This window comes from Neofelis nebulosa, chromosome 17 (assembly GCF_028018385.1).
Source record: "Neofelis nebulosa isolate mNeoNeb1 chromosome 17, mNeoNeb1.pri, whole genome shotgun sequence".
Classification (NCBI taxonomy): Eukaryota; Metazoa; Chordata; class Mammalia; order Carnivora; family Felidae; genus Neofelis; species Neofelis nebulosa.
This window is the reverse complement of record NC_080798.1, coordinates 48,741,943-48,759,810: the sequence shown is the minus strand read 5'-3', so window position 1 is coordinate 48,759,810 and position 17,868 is coordinate 48,741,943. Positions and strand designations below refer to the sequence as shown.

General features: G+C 44.6%; 1 protein-coding gene across 12 annotated transcripts in view; it reads right to left on the bottom strand.

Moving 5' to 3' along the window:
- The window catches only part of HYDIN (HYDIN axonemal central pair apparatus protein), a 439,740-nt gene that overhangs the window by 74,608 nt on the left and 347,264 nt on the right, over positions 1-17,868 (bottom strand). For 10 of the 12 annotated variants that reach the window (XR_009256078.1, XM_058708213.1, XM_058708219.1 and 7 more), the window contains 9 exons: positions 17,165-17,788; positions 14,953-15,174; positions 11,980-12,188; positions 11,577-11,759; positions 10,607-10,726; positions 7,794-7,953; positions 7,517-7,689; positions 6,694-6,892; positions 4,047-4,146 (listed from right to left, as the gene is read on the bottom strand). Coding sequence is in view for 9 of the 12 variants with exons in the window: in XM_058708213.1 (XP_058564196.1) it covers positions 4,047-4,146; positions 6,694-6,892; positions 7,517-7,689; positions 7,794-7,953; positions 10,607-10,726; positions 11,577-11,759; positions 11,980-12,188; positions 14,953-15,174; positions 17,165-17,788 (1,990 nt within the window). In the remaining 3 variants the exon portion in view is untranslated. Of the gene's footprint in view, positions 1-4,046; positions 4,147-6,693; positions 6,893-7,516; positions 7,690-7,793; positions 7,954-10,606; positions 10,727-11,576; positions 11,760-11,979; positions 12,189-14,952; positions 15,175-17,164; positions 17,789-17,868 lie in introns of those variants that run through there. The other 2 variants (XR_009256079.1, XR_009256080.1) reach the window with 2 other exon arrangements.

Genomic DNA, 17,868 nt, shown 5'->3' with positions numbered 1-17,868 from the left:
AGCCCTTCATAAGTTTACAAGAATTGAAATTATACCATGCATACTTTCAGACCACAATGCTATGAAGCTTGAAATCAACCACAGGAAAAAGTCTGGAAAACCTCCAAAAGCATGGAGGTTAAAGAACACCCTACTAACGAATGAGTGGGTCAACCAGGCAATTAGAGAAGAAATTAAAAAATATATGGAAACAAACGAAAATGAAAATACAACAATCCAAACGCTTTGGGATGCAGCGAAGGCAGTCCTGAGAGGAAAATACATTGCAATCCAGGCCTATCTCAAGAAACAAGAAAAATCCCAAATACAAAATCTAACAGCACACCTAAAGGAAATAGAAGCAGAACAGCAAAGGCAGCCTAAACCCAGCAGAAGAAGAGAAATCATAAAGATCAGAGCAGAAATAAATAATATAGAATCTAAAAAAACTGTAGAGCAGATCAACGAAACCAAGAGTTGGTTTTTTGAAAAAATAAACAAAATTGACAAACCTCTAGCCAGGCTTCTCAAAAAGAAAAGGGAGATGACCCAAATAGATAAAATCATGAATGAAAATGGAAATATTACAACCAATCCCTCAGAGATACAAACAATTATCAGGGAATACTATGAAAAATTATATGCCAACAAATTGGACAACCTTGAAGAAATGGACAAATTCCTAAACACCCACACTCTTCCAAAACTCAATCAGGAGGAAATAGAAAGCTTGAACAGACCCATAACCAGCGAAGAAATTGAATCGGTTATCAAAAATCTCCCAACAAATAAGAGTCCAGGACCAGATGGCTTCCCAGGGGAGTTCTACCAGACGTTTAAAGCAGAGATAATACCTATCCTTCTCAAGCTATTCCAAGAAATAGAAAGGGAAGGAAAACTTCCAGACTCATTCTATGAAGCCAGTATTACTTTGATTCCTAAACCAGACAGAGACCCAGTAAAAAAAGAGAACTACAGGCCAATATCCCTGATGAATATGGATGCAAAAATTCTCAATAAGATACTAGCAAATCGAATTCAACAGCATATAAAAAGAATTATTCACCATGATCAAGTGGGATTCATTCCTGGGATGCAGGGCTGGTTCAACATTCGCAAATCGATCAACGTGATACATCACATTAACAAAAAAAAAGAGAAGAACCATATGATCCTGTCAATCGATGCAGAAAAGGCCTTTGACAAAATCCAGCACCCTTTCTTAATAAAAACCCTTGAGAAAGTCGGGATAGAAGGAACATACTTAAAGATCATAAAAGCCATTTATGAAAAGCCCACAGCTAACATCATCCTCAATGGGGAAAAACTGAGAGCTTTTTCCCTGAGATCAGGAACACGACAGGGATGCCCACTCTCACCGCTGTTGTTTAATATAGTGCTGGAAGTTCTAGCATCAGCAATCAGACAACAAAAAGAAATCAAAGGCATCCAAATTGGCAAAGATGAAGTCAAGCTTTCGCTTTTTGCAGATGACATGATATTATACATGGAAAATCCGATAGACTCCACCAAAAGTCTGCTAGAACTGATACATGAATTCAGCAAAGTTGCAGGATACAAAATCAATGTACAGAAATCAGTTGCATTCTTATACACTAACAATGAAGCCACAGAAAGACAAATAAAGAAACTAATCCCATTCACAATTGCACCAAGAAGCATAAAATACCTAGGAATAAATCTAACCAAAGATGTAAAAGATCTGTATGCTGAAAACTATAGAAAGCTTATGCAGGTAATTGAAGAAGATATAAAGAAATGGAAAGACATTCCCTGCTCATGGATTGGAAGAATAAATATTGTCAAAATGTCAATACTACCCAAAGCTATCTACACATTCAATGCAATCCCAATCAAAATTGCACCAGCATTCTTCTTGAAACTAGAACAAGCCATCCTAAAATTCATATGGAACCACAAAAGGCCCCGAATAGCCAAAGTAATTTTGAAGAAGAAGACCAAAGCAGGAGGCATCACAATCCCAGACTTTAGCCTCTACTACAAAGCTGTCATCATCAAGACAGCATGGTATTGGCATAAAAACAGACACATAGACCAATGGAATCGAATAGAAACCCCAGAACTAGACCCACAAACGTATGGCCAACTCATTTTTGACAAAGCAGGAAAGAACATCCAATGGAAAAAAGACAGTCTCTTTAACAAATGGTGCTGGGAGAACTGGACAGCAACATGCAGAAGGTTGAAACTAGACCACTTTCTCACACCATTCACAAAAATAAACTCAAAATGGATAAAGGACCTGAATGTGAGACAGGAAACCATCAAAACCTTAGAGGAGAAAGCAGGAAAAGACCTCTCTGACCTCAGCCGTAGCAATCTCTTACTCGGCACATCCCCAAAGGCAAGGGAATTAAAAGCAAAAGTGAATTACTGGGACCTTATGAAGATAAAAAGCTTCTGCACAGCAAAGGAAACAACCAACAAAACTAAAAGGCAACCAACGGAATGGGAAAAGATATTTGCAAATGACACATCGGACAAAGGGCTAGTATCCAAAATCTATAAAGAGCTCATCAAACTCCACACCCGAAAAACAAATAACCCAGTGAAGAAATGGGCAGAAAACATGAATAGACACTTCTCTAAAGAAGACATCCGGATGGCCAACAGGCACATGAAAAGATGTTCAACGTCGCTCCTCATCAGGGAAATACAAATCAAAACCACACTCAGATACCACCTCACGCCAGTCAGAGTGGCCAAAATGAACAAATCAGGAGACTATAGATGCTGGAGAGGATGTGGAGAAATGGGAACCCTCTTGCACTGTTGGTGGGAATGCAAATTGGTGCAGCCGCTCTGGAAAGCAGTGTGGAGGTTCCTCAGAAAATTAAAAATAGACCTACCCTATGACCCAGCAATAGCACTGCTAGGAATTTATCCAAGGGATACAGGAGTACTGATGCATAGGGGCACTTGTACCCCAATGTTTATAGCAGCACTCTCAACAATAGCCAAATTATGGAAAGAGCCTAAATGTCCATCAACTGATGAATGGATAAAGAAATTGTGGTTTATATACACAATGGAATATTACGTGGCAATGAGAAAAAATGAAATATGGCCTTTTGTAGCAACATGGATGGAACTGGAGAGTGTGATGCTAAGTGAAATAAGCCATACAGAGAAAGACAGATACCATATGGTTTCACTCTTATGTGGATCCTGAGAAACGTAACAGAAACCCATGGGGGAGGGGAAGGGAAAAAAAAAAAAAAAAAAGAGGTTAGAGTGGGAGAGAGCCAAAGCATAAGAGACTGTTAAAAACTGAGAACAAACTGAGGGTTGATGGGGGGTGGGAGGGAGGGCAGGGTGGGTGATGGGTATTGAGGAGGGCACCTTTTGGGATGAGCACTGGGTGTTGTATGGAAACCAATTTGACAGTAAATTTCATATATTAAAAAAAAAAATAAATTAATTAAAAAAAAAAAAATATAAAAAAAAAAAAAAAAAAAAAAAAAAAAAAAGAAAAAAAAAAAAAAAAAAAAAAGAAATATACTAAGCGATGAATCACGGGAAACTGCCCCCAAAATCAAGAGTACACTGTATACACTGTATGTTAGCCAACTTGACAATAAATTATACTTAAAAAAATACTTAATTTGAAAATAAAAAGAAACATACTGTACTATCAGAGAAAGACAAATACCATATGATTTCACTCATGTGGAATTTTAGAAACAAAACAGATGAATATATGGGAAGGGGGTGGGAAGAGAAGAGAGGGAAACAACCCACAAGAGAATGTTAATGATAGAGAACAAACCAAGAGTTGATGGAGGGAAGTGAGTGGGGGATGGGCTAGATGGATGATGGGTACTAAGGAGAGCATTTGTCGGGATGAGCACTGTGCATTGTATGTGTATGTAAGTGATAAATTACTGAATTCTACTCCTGAAACCAATATTGTACACTGTATATTGGTTAACTAAAATTTAAATTAAAAAAAAAAACAAACAAGAAATATACTGCACTGAAAGATGTGACTTCCAAACACCCATTCCTTGAAGGGGTCAACAGACCTTTGGGAAAGGTGATGTCCAAGGCAACATCGTAAGACTCTGCGAAGACCATGATGTTTTCAATCTGAACAACACCAACAAGATTGTCTGCATCTAAAACCTGTTGGGGTAAGAGAAATTCTTGAGTAAAAGCAAGATCCACAGGATGCTTGGAGCTTGAACTATGTACCATGCAGTGGGAATGATGGAGAAGGAGGCATGGTGTAGAATATTTATAAGATGTATTTAGCTTTGGACTTCAGCGAGCATTTGGTATGATTAGTATACTCATAACATCCTCTGGGAAGTACCAGTGTAGACAATAAATATAAGAATGTGAAAAAGGACCTGTATTTTTCATCTTGTCCACTTATGGGTTTTAAATATTTGCATGATTGCCACTACATTATTGAAGTTGGGGTTGTGAGTATACACTGCAGAAAAGTGCTCTTTGGAATATTTATTTATTTATTTATTTGAGAGAGAGAGAGAGAGAGAACAGGGGAGAAGGGCAGAGGGACAGGGAGAGAGAGAATCTTAAGCAGGCTCCATGCCCAGCACAGAGCCCCAAGACTGGTGTTTAAAACATTGACCTGGGTGATGCAGCCAGTTAAGCGTCTGACTCTTGATCTCAGCTCAGATCATTGTATCTCATGGTTCATGAGTTCGAGCCCCATATTGGGTTGTATACTGATGGTGCAGAGCCTGTTTGAGATTCTCTCTCCTTCTCTCTGCCCCTCCCCTGCCTGTGCTCTCTCTCTCTCTCTTTCTCTCTCTCTCAAAATAAAAAAATAAACTTAAAAAATGCCGACTTTCATCGTCTGATATTCATACACTATAATTGTTGATTAAATGAATCTATCAGTATCTGTGTTCAGCTATCTTAAGGACTGTCATAGGTATGTGATAATAGAGATTAGATCCAGTGAGTGGACCCCAAAGTAGCAACAGGATTAACTCATGTAAATTACAGTTGGAAATATGAACTCAACCCAAGGAAGAATTAATAGTCAGACCTGTTCCAAGGAAAATCAGGCTGCTTTGAGTATTGGTAAGTTTTCTGTTCTTACAAGTATTCAAAGAGAAGCTTGGATAATCCCTTGATTATCCTTGATTGTTGCGGAATTGATTCAAGCATCAAAAGTCAGTGGCATTCATTCATTCGTTAGTTCATTTTACAGATTCTACTGAGTACCTTCTCCGTAAGGCCTGTGCTAGACACTGGGGGCATGATGGGGTAGTGGAATGAATGGTGGCCATGTATTAACCCCTGGAACCCAGGAAGGTGACTTTATTTGGAAAAAGTCTTTGCAGATGTAATTGAGTTAAAGATCCTGAGGTGAGATCTTCCTGGATTATCTGGGTGGGCCCTATACCTAATGACAAATGTCCTTATAAGAGACAGAAGAAGAGGAAATGCAGATAGAAAAGGCCATGTGAAGACGGAGGCAGAGTTAGAGAGAGATGCAGCCACAAGCCCAGGAACACCTGGAGCCACCAGAAGCTGGACGAAGCAAGGAAGGATTCTTCCCCCAGAGTCTTCAGAGGGAGTATGACCCTGCAGACTCCTTGATTTCAGACTTCTGGCTTCCAGAACTGTGAGAGAATAGATGTGTGTTGTTTTAAGCCACTTAGTTTGTGGGCATTTGTTTACGTCAGCCCTTGGAAATGAATACAGATGATGAGCAAGTCAGGCAAGATCTTGCCCTGATGGAGTTCACATAAGAAAGTAGAGAAAGAAACAGGATATCTCAAAGGGGGAGATGCTCTGAAGGATAGAAGACAGGGCGAGTGATCGCACATAACAGGAGATTACCTTGATGCGGTGACTAGGGGAGCCCAGTTGGAGCAGTGCTGTTTAGCGGACCTCACGGAGCCTGGGGGTGACATTCTTGGCAGGGTTGCTGCAAGGCCAAAGGCCTGAGGCAGGAAAAAGCCAAGAGACCACATGATGGAGCCTATGAGTGAGAGCGAGGTTGGATACTGAGGCAGGCAGGGACTGAGAAGCAGGGGACCCTGAGCTCTAACCTCACTACAGCTAGAGCCAGCAGAGTGCTGCTGGAAGGAGAGGGGCCTGACCTGACTGACCCAGATGGGGAATGGGCCTCTGCCAAAGTCCAGGCGAGAGATGCTATAGACAGCCTGGGCGACGGTGGAAGCAGCAGTGAGGGCAGAGGAGCGGGCAGGTGGGAGGTATCCTGGGAGACAGAACTAGCAAGACTTGGAGGAGGACGGGGCCAGACACAGGCTGTCATGGAAAGGAGGGAATCAAAGATGGTTCCTAGGTGTCTGTTGGGAGCACCTGGGCGAAAGATGATGTTTATGGAGACAGGGATCTAAGCAGTGACTGGGTTTGGGAGTGTGAAATCAGGAATCTCATGCTTACAAAGGGATAGTAACACCATCAGTCAGTCACTCACTCTGCATTGAGTGAGTGCTCTGTTCTTGGCACCAGGAAATCAGCCACGAGTGAGACTGCCTTGATGGAGCTTACAACTGTGTGCAGAATGAGACACCGTGGGTTGATGATTGTCAAATGGGGATCAGTTGGGAGCATGTAAGAGGGAAACCTGGCTGTGGTTGTGTGTGGGTATGTGTATGTGTGTCTATCAGGGAACCCAATATGTACACATTTGATGACCAAGTCTGAAGATATGTGAAGCCTCACCTCCAACCGGATCACCCTCTTGATGTTGACAGGCTTGGAGGGCAGGAAGTGCACCTGAAGGCTGTACTCAGCCTTGGGGGGGATGGTCCCCTGCATGGTGGACACAGTGAAGTCATCGCCCAGGTGCTCCAGGCTGGTGACCCGCCAGGCCACGGGCAGGGGTGTGACATTGCGGAGAAGAACTACCTTGGATTCTTTTCTGCAGGGACCAAGAGAAATTTTGTCAGTTTCAAATGATTCTGATTTATTATGGCAGGTCAGAAAAAGCACTTCTGGTTATTTCAATCATTGCTTAGTTCACTAACCAGTGTTTATCAGGCAATGGGACCTGGTGTTAACAATCAAGGAATGCAGGATACATATCATAACAATATTCTCTTCTAGTAGCCCCAGAAGTAAACATTCTATTTAGAATAATATGAAGCCAGTGAATGAATATGTTAAGTTCCAGTTTTGGTCTAGTATTCTCTCTTTATGCTCCAATTTCTAGACCAAGGATTCCTAACCTTTTAGGGTAATGGACTGCTTAGAGAACCTGGAAAAAAGTGAGACCTTCTTCTGAGAAAACTGCAAATATGCACACACTTTGGCAATTGATATTGGGAATGGGGGTGCTTCCTGAACCCCACTGAAGTCAAGTTAATTTGTGAACTGAATAGGATTATTAACCATTTTGGCTTGCACAGGACTAGAAGTTTCCCAGGATGCAGACTTTCAGTGCTAAAACTAGAAAAGTCCTGAGAAAATCGGGATGAGTTGGTTGCCCTAGAACTAAATGTTCTTTAAATTCCATTGCAGTCCTCGTATCATCCAGAATTCTGACCTGTGCAGCAAGAGCCGATCAAAATGCAATTGCCTGGGTTCCAGCTCTAGTTCTGGGCGGACCCCTTGGCAGCTTAATTTGAAGACCGCTGGCTCTGGGTTCTCCTTGATGCAGCAGACAATGCAGTCGTCAAAGACACCAACTGCAGTAGGGTAGGCCCATATGTTCAGCATCTAAAGGAAGAGTCAAAACAAAATACATTTATGCCGAGAACACCAAGGTGTCAAATTTCCCAAGAAAGACTTGCCCTGGTGGACTTGTTTCCAGGTGACTGTACCTGCTTCTCATTGGGTTTCAGAATCATGTTGATGGGCTCCAGGAAGTAGGTGTTTGCTTTGACATCATTCTGAAAGCAGAAGAACACCTCTGCAACCATTGGCGAATTGTTCAGGATTGTCAATGTTTCCATGTTGCCTGGGAACAAGGATGACTTGTACCTGTAAATGAACAAGAATTAGAGATGTGGCGGGGTGGGGGGGGGGGTGGGGGAGGGGGCGCCTGGGTGGCTAAGTCGGTTAAGAGTCCGACCCTTGATTTTGGCTCAGGTCACCATCTCACAGTTCATGAGTTCAAGCTCATGCATGCTGAAAGCACAGATCCTGCTTATGATTCTGTCTCCCTCTCTCTCTGCCGCTCCCCTACTTGGTTTCTCTCTCTCTCTCTCTCTCTCTCTCAAAATAAATAAACATTAAAAAAAAAGAATTAGGGATGTGGATGTGAGCACTGACTGAGAGTTCAGGTGGAAAAGGAGATTGTGGGGTGTACAAAGGGTAGTATGGTTCACTGAGGCAGTAGCGTGGCAGCTAAGAACACAAGCTGTGCACTTGTGGAGACTCGTGGCTATGACCTGACCCCTCTCCCTGCAAGCCTTGGTCTCCTCATCTCTAAGAGGGGAAGATAATATTTGTTAGGATTTCTATGACTATTAAATGCAGTGGCAGCTATCACGGCAAAGAATTCTAACAGAACCAGGCAGCTCTATCCTTCCCAGGGCTTATCTTCCCAGGAGGCATGAACCTTTGAGTAACTTATTATTTCACATCTGTCTTAGAGATGACCTCCTTTACCTCCTTCTCCTAGACCTGTACAAGATGTTACTGTTGTGACGTGCATTCATTTGGTGTGGTTCGTATAAGGCTATTTCTGTTCCTTCATGACTCTCCACAGAGTTGAGAACTGTTGGCATTAGAAGCTGCTCAATTAATGGCACTGAACAGAAAAGGAATCACAGAAGGTACAAGGCATGCCAATGAAGATGCTCATCATCAGAGGTCAGAGCACAGGTCAGGAAAACAGAGTCACCATACTCTTCACTGCTGCTCAGAAACAGTCTGAAAAGCTTTTTGGATAGACAGTGATAAAGGAAGGAAGGAGAGCAAATGGCAGAGACCAAGTCAGGGTCATAGAGACAGAATTTTCTCAGTGTCAACACCAAAGCGGGGGTGACCTTCATATCTAACTGGTCACCGCCACCATCCAGCACTGTGCTAAGTCTCATGTGTATTATCCAGTTCAATTTCACAAATCTGTGGGTGGGTGCTATTATTTTCCCATTTTGCAGATGAGAACATTGAGGCTCAGCAAGATTTAAGAAAATAAATAAATAATAACCGATTGTACTGGGCCTTGTTTCTGGGCCACTGTAATCCTCTCCTTCTGGACCAGTGCTGTCTGGCCCCAAATTCTGGTTGGTTCCACCGCTGCCAGAACACATGCCTCTCTGAATGGCCATAATTTCCCTGACTTCTGACCTTGGCTGCTTTGTACATCATGTCCATCAACCTGATCCCCCTCCATCTCTCTCTGAAACCCTTCTATTGGGCCTTGAAGATCCACTCCGTTGTCAGCCAACCCTCCTCATCTGGGCTTTCTGGTCCAGCCTCTTAGGAAATAAACTCCGGGTATTAAGGGACTGGAGAACAAAGAGGGCTCGTTAGTTGCACCAAGTCAGTGAGAACACAAACATTCTCTACTTATCACAGTCAATGCTAGACGGAATTAAGACGTGGCTAGAACTGGGTCCAGTTTTGGTCTTAACCTCCCTGCCGACACAATGGGAAGTTTGTATGTGACCGAACAAACTGGTCTCACTAGAAATGTATGGCCATCACCCTCACCTGGGGCACCCAATTTTGCCTGACAACTTTAATCTGTTTCTCTCATATTCTACCTCCCCAGCTTTCCACAAAGACTCTTTAATCTGCTGTACATTTTCTCAACAATTTTATCTTCCCTCCACTTCCCTCCCTGTTAGGGATGACCTTGAAAATGTGTCACGGAGAAAATAGACGGTTGCATGGGAACCTTCTCACTGTTTCGACCAAATCTGCACCTGAAGCCATCTGCCTTCCTCTCTCCTAGTAGGAGGTGGTGGCCTCTCTTCCTGGCAAGAACAGCCTCTCTGTATCCCATTGTGTAGTCTCAGGGAGCTGTACCACTGATGGCCCTTACTTCCTCTCAAAACTCTGACCTCTTCCTCCCTGTGTCCTCTTGGCATCCCAACATCATAAGAACAACAGTGTATGAGCAGTGTTCCCTGGACTCCATGTCTCCCTCTCATCCTTGACTGCCTCTCTTTCTTCACAGTCAAGCTTTCCAAAAAACTATCTTCACACTCCATCTCCTTCCTTTTACCAGCCACTGACTCCTCAACTCACTTTGCTTGGGTTTCATCCTCAGAAATCCCTAAAAGGACCCTTGCTAAGGCCCCTATGGTCTCCATGTTGTTGAGTCCCATGGATATCCTCTGAGAACAAAAACCACAGAGCTTATTCCTTGCTTTCTGTGGCTACTAGCTATACTTCCTAAGCATCTCAAACAACATATCGCAAAGTGAACTCTTGATCCTACCCTTTCTCCAACAAAACTGGTCCTCCTCCGGGATTTTCCATCTGAGAAGATAGTGTCCGCATTCATCTGGGTGCTTAGTAGGAACTCGGGACACAAGAACCCAGTTCTCCTGATTTGTGGCTCAGGGCTAACTGGGGCAGCCTTATAAAAACTACATCCACATGGCAATCCTGCTTTGCACTATTATTCATGAGTCCAACTTGGAGTCTGAAATCTGTTTTGAAATAATGGAACACTTACTTATCCCTTGATTTTCCACAAAGCAGTGGCCCGAAGCAAAACTTCTCCATGTTCATAATATACTTCTTAAAGATGACCTCATTTGTCTTCATGTCTGTCTTCCGCTCAGGAAATACCACTCTGAACACAGAGGAAGAAGAGAGGAAGAGAGGCTTTCTGAGTGGAAGTTCGATGCCTCCACTTGATGTTTACATGAACCCGATATTCCCTGTTCAGCAAAGGGTTCAGGTGTCTGGAGACAGAATGATTCTTAATTTGAGGACCTGAGTTGAGCCTTTGTTCCTGTTCCCTCCCTCCCACCACCCCTGGGATGATAGAATGGTTTGAACTTGAGAAAAAAGATTCCCAGTGGAGTCTTCAATAATGAGGGGCTGATGATAGAGCTGAGCTAGATTTCCTGTTCTAGGGTGCCCGGCTACAAAAACAACCCCTATGGAAAACTAGTTCTGGACATTAGCTAGCTTCTGAGTTCCTTGTCCAGTGTGGCCTCCTGGTGAGAATTGCAAAAAACGTCTTTCTGGTGGACAAGCTATAAAAGGCCTCTTCCCCTAGAGGGGTTGTGTCACTAGCTTGCTCAGCCAGGTGACTTTATGTTGTGCATAAGGGGCACAGTGGTGTTTGGTAGCTCAGAATAAAAGTCCGCTTGTGGACTTTCACACATTTAGTGATATTACAGGAGAAAAAGTCCGATGGTACATACCGAATCTGCTTAAATTAGCTCAGTAGTTAAATAAGCCAACTAACTCACCAGAGGGGGACATTTTGCCGGCCTGACATCTACTGACGTGCTCCATAGCTCAGTTTCATGGCATATGACATTCCTGCGGCTTTGTGTCTAAAACACTGATGTCCAGTACAGCTGGCAAACCCCGGGCCCACATTGGTAGGGAGAGCTACCTTGCTCAAAGTGCCACGTGGGAAAACGAAAGTGTTTCTGTCAACTCTCTCTTTCAAAGTACAACGGACTTACTTTGGGTCTTGGCAGATGTACGGGTAACTGCACACGCCTCGGCAGTAAAGCTGGTACTGGCGGTGAGTCCCAAGGATCTCAAAGTTAAATGTCTGGTCGAAGTTCCCGAGGTCATCAGAAGAGAAGTGTATTCGTAAGGTCACCTCACCGTTGGCTGGCACAATCCACCGGAAGTGGTTCAGCCTGCCAACGACCATGGGGCTTTTAAAGAGAGAAGGCTTCCTCTGGGGCAGGAGCAGGCAGGACAGCTGCCTGGGAGGTGTCCCCACCTGCCAGGGTTGGGCACAATCACGCAGAGGGTCCCGCAGGCAGGACGGCCCTTCTCCCCTCGGGCTCTGTGTCAGCCACACCCTCTATTTGGGCTTCAAAACCACCCCCACCCCCGGGTGGTCCAGAGGCCCACCTGGTAAACTTCTCCTGAGACAACTGCCCAGAGAAGCTGTTCTGCTCCGTGTCTGACAGGGGGGCAATGGCTCCAGATGCTGCCCCAGAAAAGACCTTCCTGCTGAAGGCCATGCGACGTTTGTCTTTCTGAGTGTCTCGGACCTGATCTGCCTTTTCTTTCAGTTTCTGTCTGCTCCCCTTGGAGGAGGTGGTCTGCTCCTCCTGCGCCTTGATTAAGAACAAGCACGAGGTCTTAAATACTCATCTGCATACACATGAACAGAGACAACTACGACATGCCTGCTGTCTGGGATGGCCGCGCTGGAGGTCCAGGATGCTGGTGGCTGCCTAGAGCAGGGGAGGGCCCAGCCAACTATCCTAGCAGAGAAGAGGAGTAGGCTGGAGAGGAGTCCAGAGCTTTTCTTGGCATCCCATTCCCCGAGGAGGAGGCCAAAGCCTAGAGAAAGCTTGAAGCTGCAGGGGATATGCTCCCATATGCATTTTGTTGTGTTTTCTTAGTACCTTTTACTCTACACCCCTCATCTCCTCCCAATCACATTGATTTTGGGACAGACCAGATCCGTGTTCTGATAGAATATTCCAAACTCTGAAATTTTCTGACTATTCTTAGAGGGTCATTTCACTTACTCCTTTATTCCCTGTATTTTTTGTAAGACAAAAATTAGGCTTCAAAGCTTGATTTGATTTGCGGTATATATCACACTCCATCACAATGAGGGACAAAATGCCATGTCGACCCATGATTACAGACGCAGTGTGTTCACGTGGCTGGAGTGGTGCCCGCCAGACGTGGCCACGGCAAAGTGGGCTTTTCCCTTTGCGGCTGGCTGGTCACCTGTGGGATGATGCTCTGGGCTCGCGGTGCGCATCTTGTTCCCCAACAAAGTACTGCTTTTTGTTTTGTATAAGTTGGTGCTCCTCAATTAATACTTTTCTGGGGATAACAGAATAGTGTTTTTCTTTCTTTTTTAAAAAAAGTTTATTTTTGAGAGAGAGAAAGAGAGCATGTGTGCAAGAGCTGGGGAGGAGCCGAGGGAGGCGGGGAACGGAGGGTCAGAAGTAGGCTCTGCGTTGACAGCAGAGAGCTCAATGCGGGCCTCAAACTCATGATCCATGAGATCATGACCTGAGCCGAAGTTGGACGCTTAACCGACTGAGCCCCCTAGGCGCCCTGTGTTTTTCTAATTCTACTCTTCTTTTTATAGTTTTAGTTGCCATTCTTCCAGAATGAAGAACTTTCTTCTGCTAATTGGGGATGAACTAGAGTTCCTCCTAAAATGGTAAGTTAAAGAATGCTTAATCTTTTTCTGTTTGTGGCTCATTTTAAGGAAAGAGTTTGGTGTCATAGTCACCTCTGATGTTGGCAATTTTTTAATCTTTTTTATTTGGATTCTGTTCTAGAAAGGCCTGCCTATGCATGCTGCTGATCTCAGATGATGATTTCTTTTTTTTCTAAATGTTTATTTTTGAGAGAAAGAGAAAGAGAGAGAGAGAGAGAGAGAGAGAGGGAGAGAGAGAGAGAGAGAGGGAGAGGAAGGGGCAGAGAGACAGGGACAGAGGATCCAAAGCTGGCTCCTCACCGACAGCAGCAAGCCAGATATGGGGCTTGAACTCACGAACTGCGAGATTATGACCTGAAGTCAGATGCTCAACTGACTGAGCCATCCAGGTGTCCCTCAGACGACAGTTTCTTACTTGTAAATAGCAGTTTGAGGCAGTCTCTTCACCTAACTGAGCCTTAGGCAGAGCCTATAAGTGATTTTATTTATTTATTAAAATGTTATTTACTTATTTTTTTTTTTTTTTTTTTTTTTGAGAGAGAGACAGAGCATGAGCTGGGAAGGGGCAGAGAGAGAGGGAGACACAGAATCTGAAGCAGGCTCCAGGCTCTGAGCTGTCAGCACAGAGCCTGATGTGGGGCTTAATCTCATGAACCATGAGATCATGACCTGGGTGGAAGTCGGATGCTCAACTGACTGAGCACCCCCCACCCCGCCAGGCACCCCCAGGTGATTTTATTATTCTTGCTGGGGTGTACGTTTTGTAGGAGGCTGTGTGGAGAGATTCAAATTTGGGGCCACCACACTCCTCTAGGAATAAAAAGCCCATCTATAGTTCTTAATTATATATACCTTCTGCATATTATTGGTCAAATCTATTTTTCCTTTGTGATTTATTCTATTAATTACATGTCTATTTTCTTTTTACTTTTATATGATTTCATTTGGATTGCTTATATTTTGAATTTTTTAAAGGCTCATTGATTTATTTTGAGAGACAGAGAGGGAGAGTAGGGGAGGGGCAGAGAGAGAGAAAGAAAGAGAGAAAATCCCAAGCAGGCTCCATGCTGTCAGCATGAAGCTCGATGCTAGGTTCAAACTCACAGCGAGATAATGACCTGAGCTGAAATCAAGGGTCGGATGCTCAACCAAATGAGCTGAGGTGCCCTCAGATTGCTTATATTTTTAACCCAGCTGGAATTAATTTTACCACCTTGTGTCAATAAAGAGATAAAAAGTGAGTTTACCAAAATATCTAATCTTCCCTTGATAAATTCTTTGGTAATCTGTCCTTTTTCTAGTGCTGTGTCTTCCCTTAATTCGTGTCTGTTGATTCTTGCATTCTCATGCCCTGTGTGAACTACCTTAGCTTCCCAATACATTCTAATATCTTTTTTCTAAAAGAGCTGGTCTTGCTTAATTGTTTCTCACACATAAGCTTCAGAGCAATTCAACAAGTTCCCTAGACCATCCCACGAGGGCTGGAAAGGGTGGAAGATGAGAATGAGCCATTTTGAGAGAGGCTCATGCCGGGTCCCCAGGCAGGATCCCTGATGAGTCAAAGGCAAACACATCAGCGAGCATGACAGCCAACGCTGTACTCAATTTTTGACCATGTGGAAAGTGGCCTCTGTCTGCCCATCTGAATTCCCGCCAAGGTCAGGAGGGCAAGCAGCTGCCTTGCTCCTTACCTTTGCAGAGCTCACAGTGCTTGAAAGCTCTGCTTCTGCTTCCCCTTCTCTCTTCTCCTCCTGGAGGGAGAGCTCTTCAGGTGGTGGGATCACAAACACAAAATGCTTCAGGGTTTCTGTTGTGGCCGGAGGCAGCCGCTTCAGGGGGTGGGAGATGATTGAGAATAAGGCCGGAGGTGGGATGGGTGGGCCAGAGGAACCCAGACCCAAGATGTCCAGGATCTAAAGGGAAAGCCCATGGTTAATTTCCTATGCACAGGGTAGTGTTCCCCCAGCTCCTCCCCGAGCGAGCACAGGGTGGTTCAGACCCTCCTGTCTCTTCCTCACCATTCTTGGGAGATGCCCCTGCTATGCGCATGTGTCAGGGGAGGGGTGTGAAAGACCTATGGCACAGCTCTGTAGGTTTTTCTAGATCCCCAAACCCCTAGACCAGGCTGGGGCACTTGCTGTGGCTGCACGCTCCCTGTACCTCTCTCATCATGGCCCTTGTCACCCTACCGTGTCTGTCTCTGCAACTGGATGTTACATAAACTCCACTGGGACAAGAACCAGGACACTATAGCACAGGGCCCAGCACATAGTAGGCACTCAAAACTATGTTTTAGAGACTAGCTCTTAAGGCTCTGGTGTCTATAGTACAGAGTTGTTCCATCTGTTTTCAGATCCCGTGTTAATTGTTCTTTCACCTTTAAATGTTCTTTCCTTCTAATGCTGAAAGATAGGGTCAGAGCAGGTCAAATATGGCAAAGAAAAAAAAAAAGCCAAGGTTCTGGGAATGGGGTAAATGATGGGAAGGAAGAGAGAAGTCAAAAAGAAACCAAAGAGAACATTCATTCCTACAGCATTCTCCCCTTCTGCTCTCATATATACCGAAGGAGCATCTTCCAGAGCAGATGCCTTTAAAATTTAGCAGCAACTTCCTTCTCAGCATGGAGCCCCTCAGAATAAGCATGCTATCTCTAGATTTGTCACCATCACAATGGTGTTACAGCCCACCAGAGCACCCGTTCTGTGGACCAAATGGGCTATTAGGCCAAGCAGGCAACAGTCTTCATGGAATCCTGGGTTTCTAACCTGCAGGGCAGGTGGCTAAAGACCTAATGCTTAGCTAGCGTTAACTCCCAGGGTTTGAATGTCTGCGAGGGAAAGGAATGAACAGTTTGTACCAACTGTTGAATTAATAGAGCCAGGGTTAAAGAACTTTATAACCAACAATCTAACCTGTGGCTTGGAGTGTGGAGAGAAAACAAAAAGGCAAGCAGATCATCTTGGCTGTAGTACTGGAGCACAAAGCAAGATGAGAAGATGTCCTTTTCTCCAAAAACACAATTCTAGGGCAGAAATGGCCATGATGCCTTATCTAAGGCTGAGTGGAGGCGGAACTGTAAAACGAGTGGTGTTGTGTCCTCCAACGGTCTTCTGCCCTTTGGCCCGCCTGGCCTGCTGCTGTGGGGCCAAACCACACCCTAATGTGCCCCCTTGCAGAATTACCCGTGTCCTCCCATTAGCCCTTACCTGCCATACTTTCCTCCCAGGCTCTGTTCTCTCCTTGTTAAGGTTGTGTCTAATTTCTTATAGACGAAACCAGAGATCAGCAAACTGCGTCCCCCTGGTCAAGTCTGGCCTGCTACCTGCTTTTGTAAATGAAGTTGTATTGGAACAAAATCATTGATTTATATGTTGGTGGTGGTTGTGACAGAGACTAGATGACCCGCAGCCTAAACTATTTGCTTTCTGGTGCTTTACAGAAGTTCTTCCTCAGACAAAAGCCTATAGTAACCGTCTCCTTCAAACCATTACCCAAGAGGCTTCTGGATATGCAATATTTTCTAGGGCCAAAAGGCTATCTGATAAACAGTATGATTTCTGTCACTATAAGAACTTGTGGGAACAAGATTTTAAAGTAGTTGAGCCTCTTGCTTCACCCTACAGCGTACCTACCTTGCCAGCCTGTAACACCAGTATTATCGATATTAAAAATCAACCCTATAGACAGTTTTTTATGAGGTCAGATAGAGTAATTTAGATCTGTGGAGCTTTCTATGGATTTTCACCTAGAAATAGGTCCTTTTAGCCATTGTTGTCTTATATCCAAGGGATTAATCAGAGATTAATGGAATTAAGGGGATACAGAAAGAAACACCTTAATGGTAATTACTACAGTACCTGCTACCCCATTCATTACATCTGCATCCTGGAAAAGAGTCTGTACCTGATCCCCTTTGGGAAGCCTGTCACTGTCCAGGGCCTGCTTCCAGTTCAAGCCTTCCATGTCAGGTGTCTGGATGTTTATTAATGGCACGCCTAGATCCTTCTTCCCCTCGTGGTCCTCCTCCCCATCAGCCTCTCCTCCGTCGCTCCGCTCCTCCAGAGCCCGGAGCTTCTCCAGACGCTCCCTCTCAGCCTTCTCCCGCTCCTGGCGCTCCTTCTCGGCTCTCTCCTTCTCTGCACGCTCCCTCTCCCGGTCCTTGCGGCCTCGGCGCCCACCCGAAGGAACCTGGCGCTGGTCATCAGCCTCGTGGGGTATGTCCTCGGTGCCCATGTGATGCAGCAGAATGCCTTGCTTCCGGTCCCAGTACATGAGGATGTTCTGAACATCCTTGAGAGTCAGCTCATAGGTCTTAAACTTGTGGGCCAGGTGCTTGTCAGCATCCTTCCGGAGGTCCCCCTCACTGTCCTCTGGCTCCTGGACAAGGGGAGACCCAACCATGTGAGGGTCTGCCAGTTGGTTCCTTCTCTTCTTTGTCAGTTCCTCCTTCTCGGTTAACTGCTCCCTGATGGATACTTTCCTTTCTACTGAATCCATCTTGACATCTAGTTTGGAAAAAGTAAGAATCTAGGAGGCAAAACACATAAAACATGCTTAAAACATTTCTTTACTGGAGAACAACGGCATAAATGAGAGCAAGAGGATAT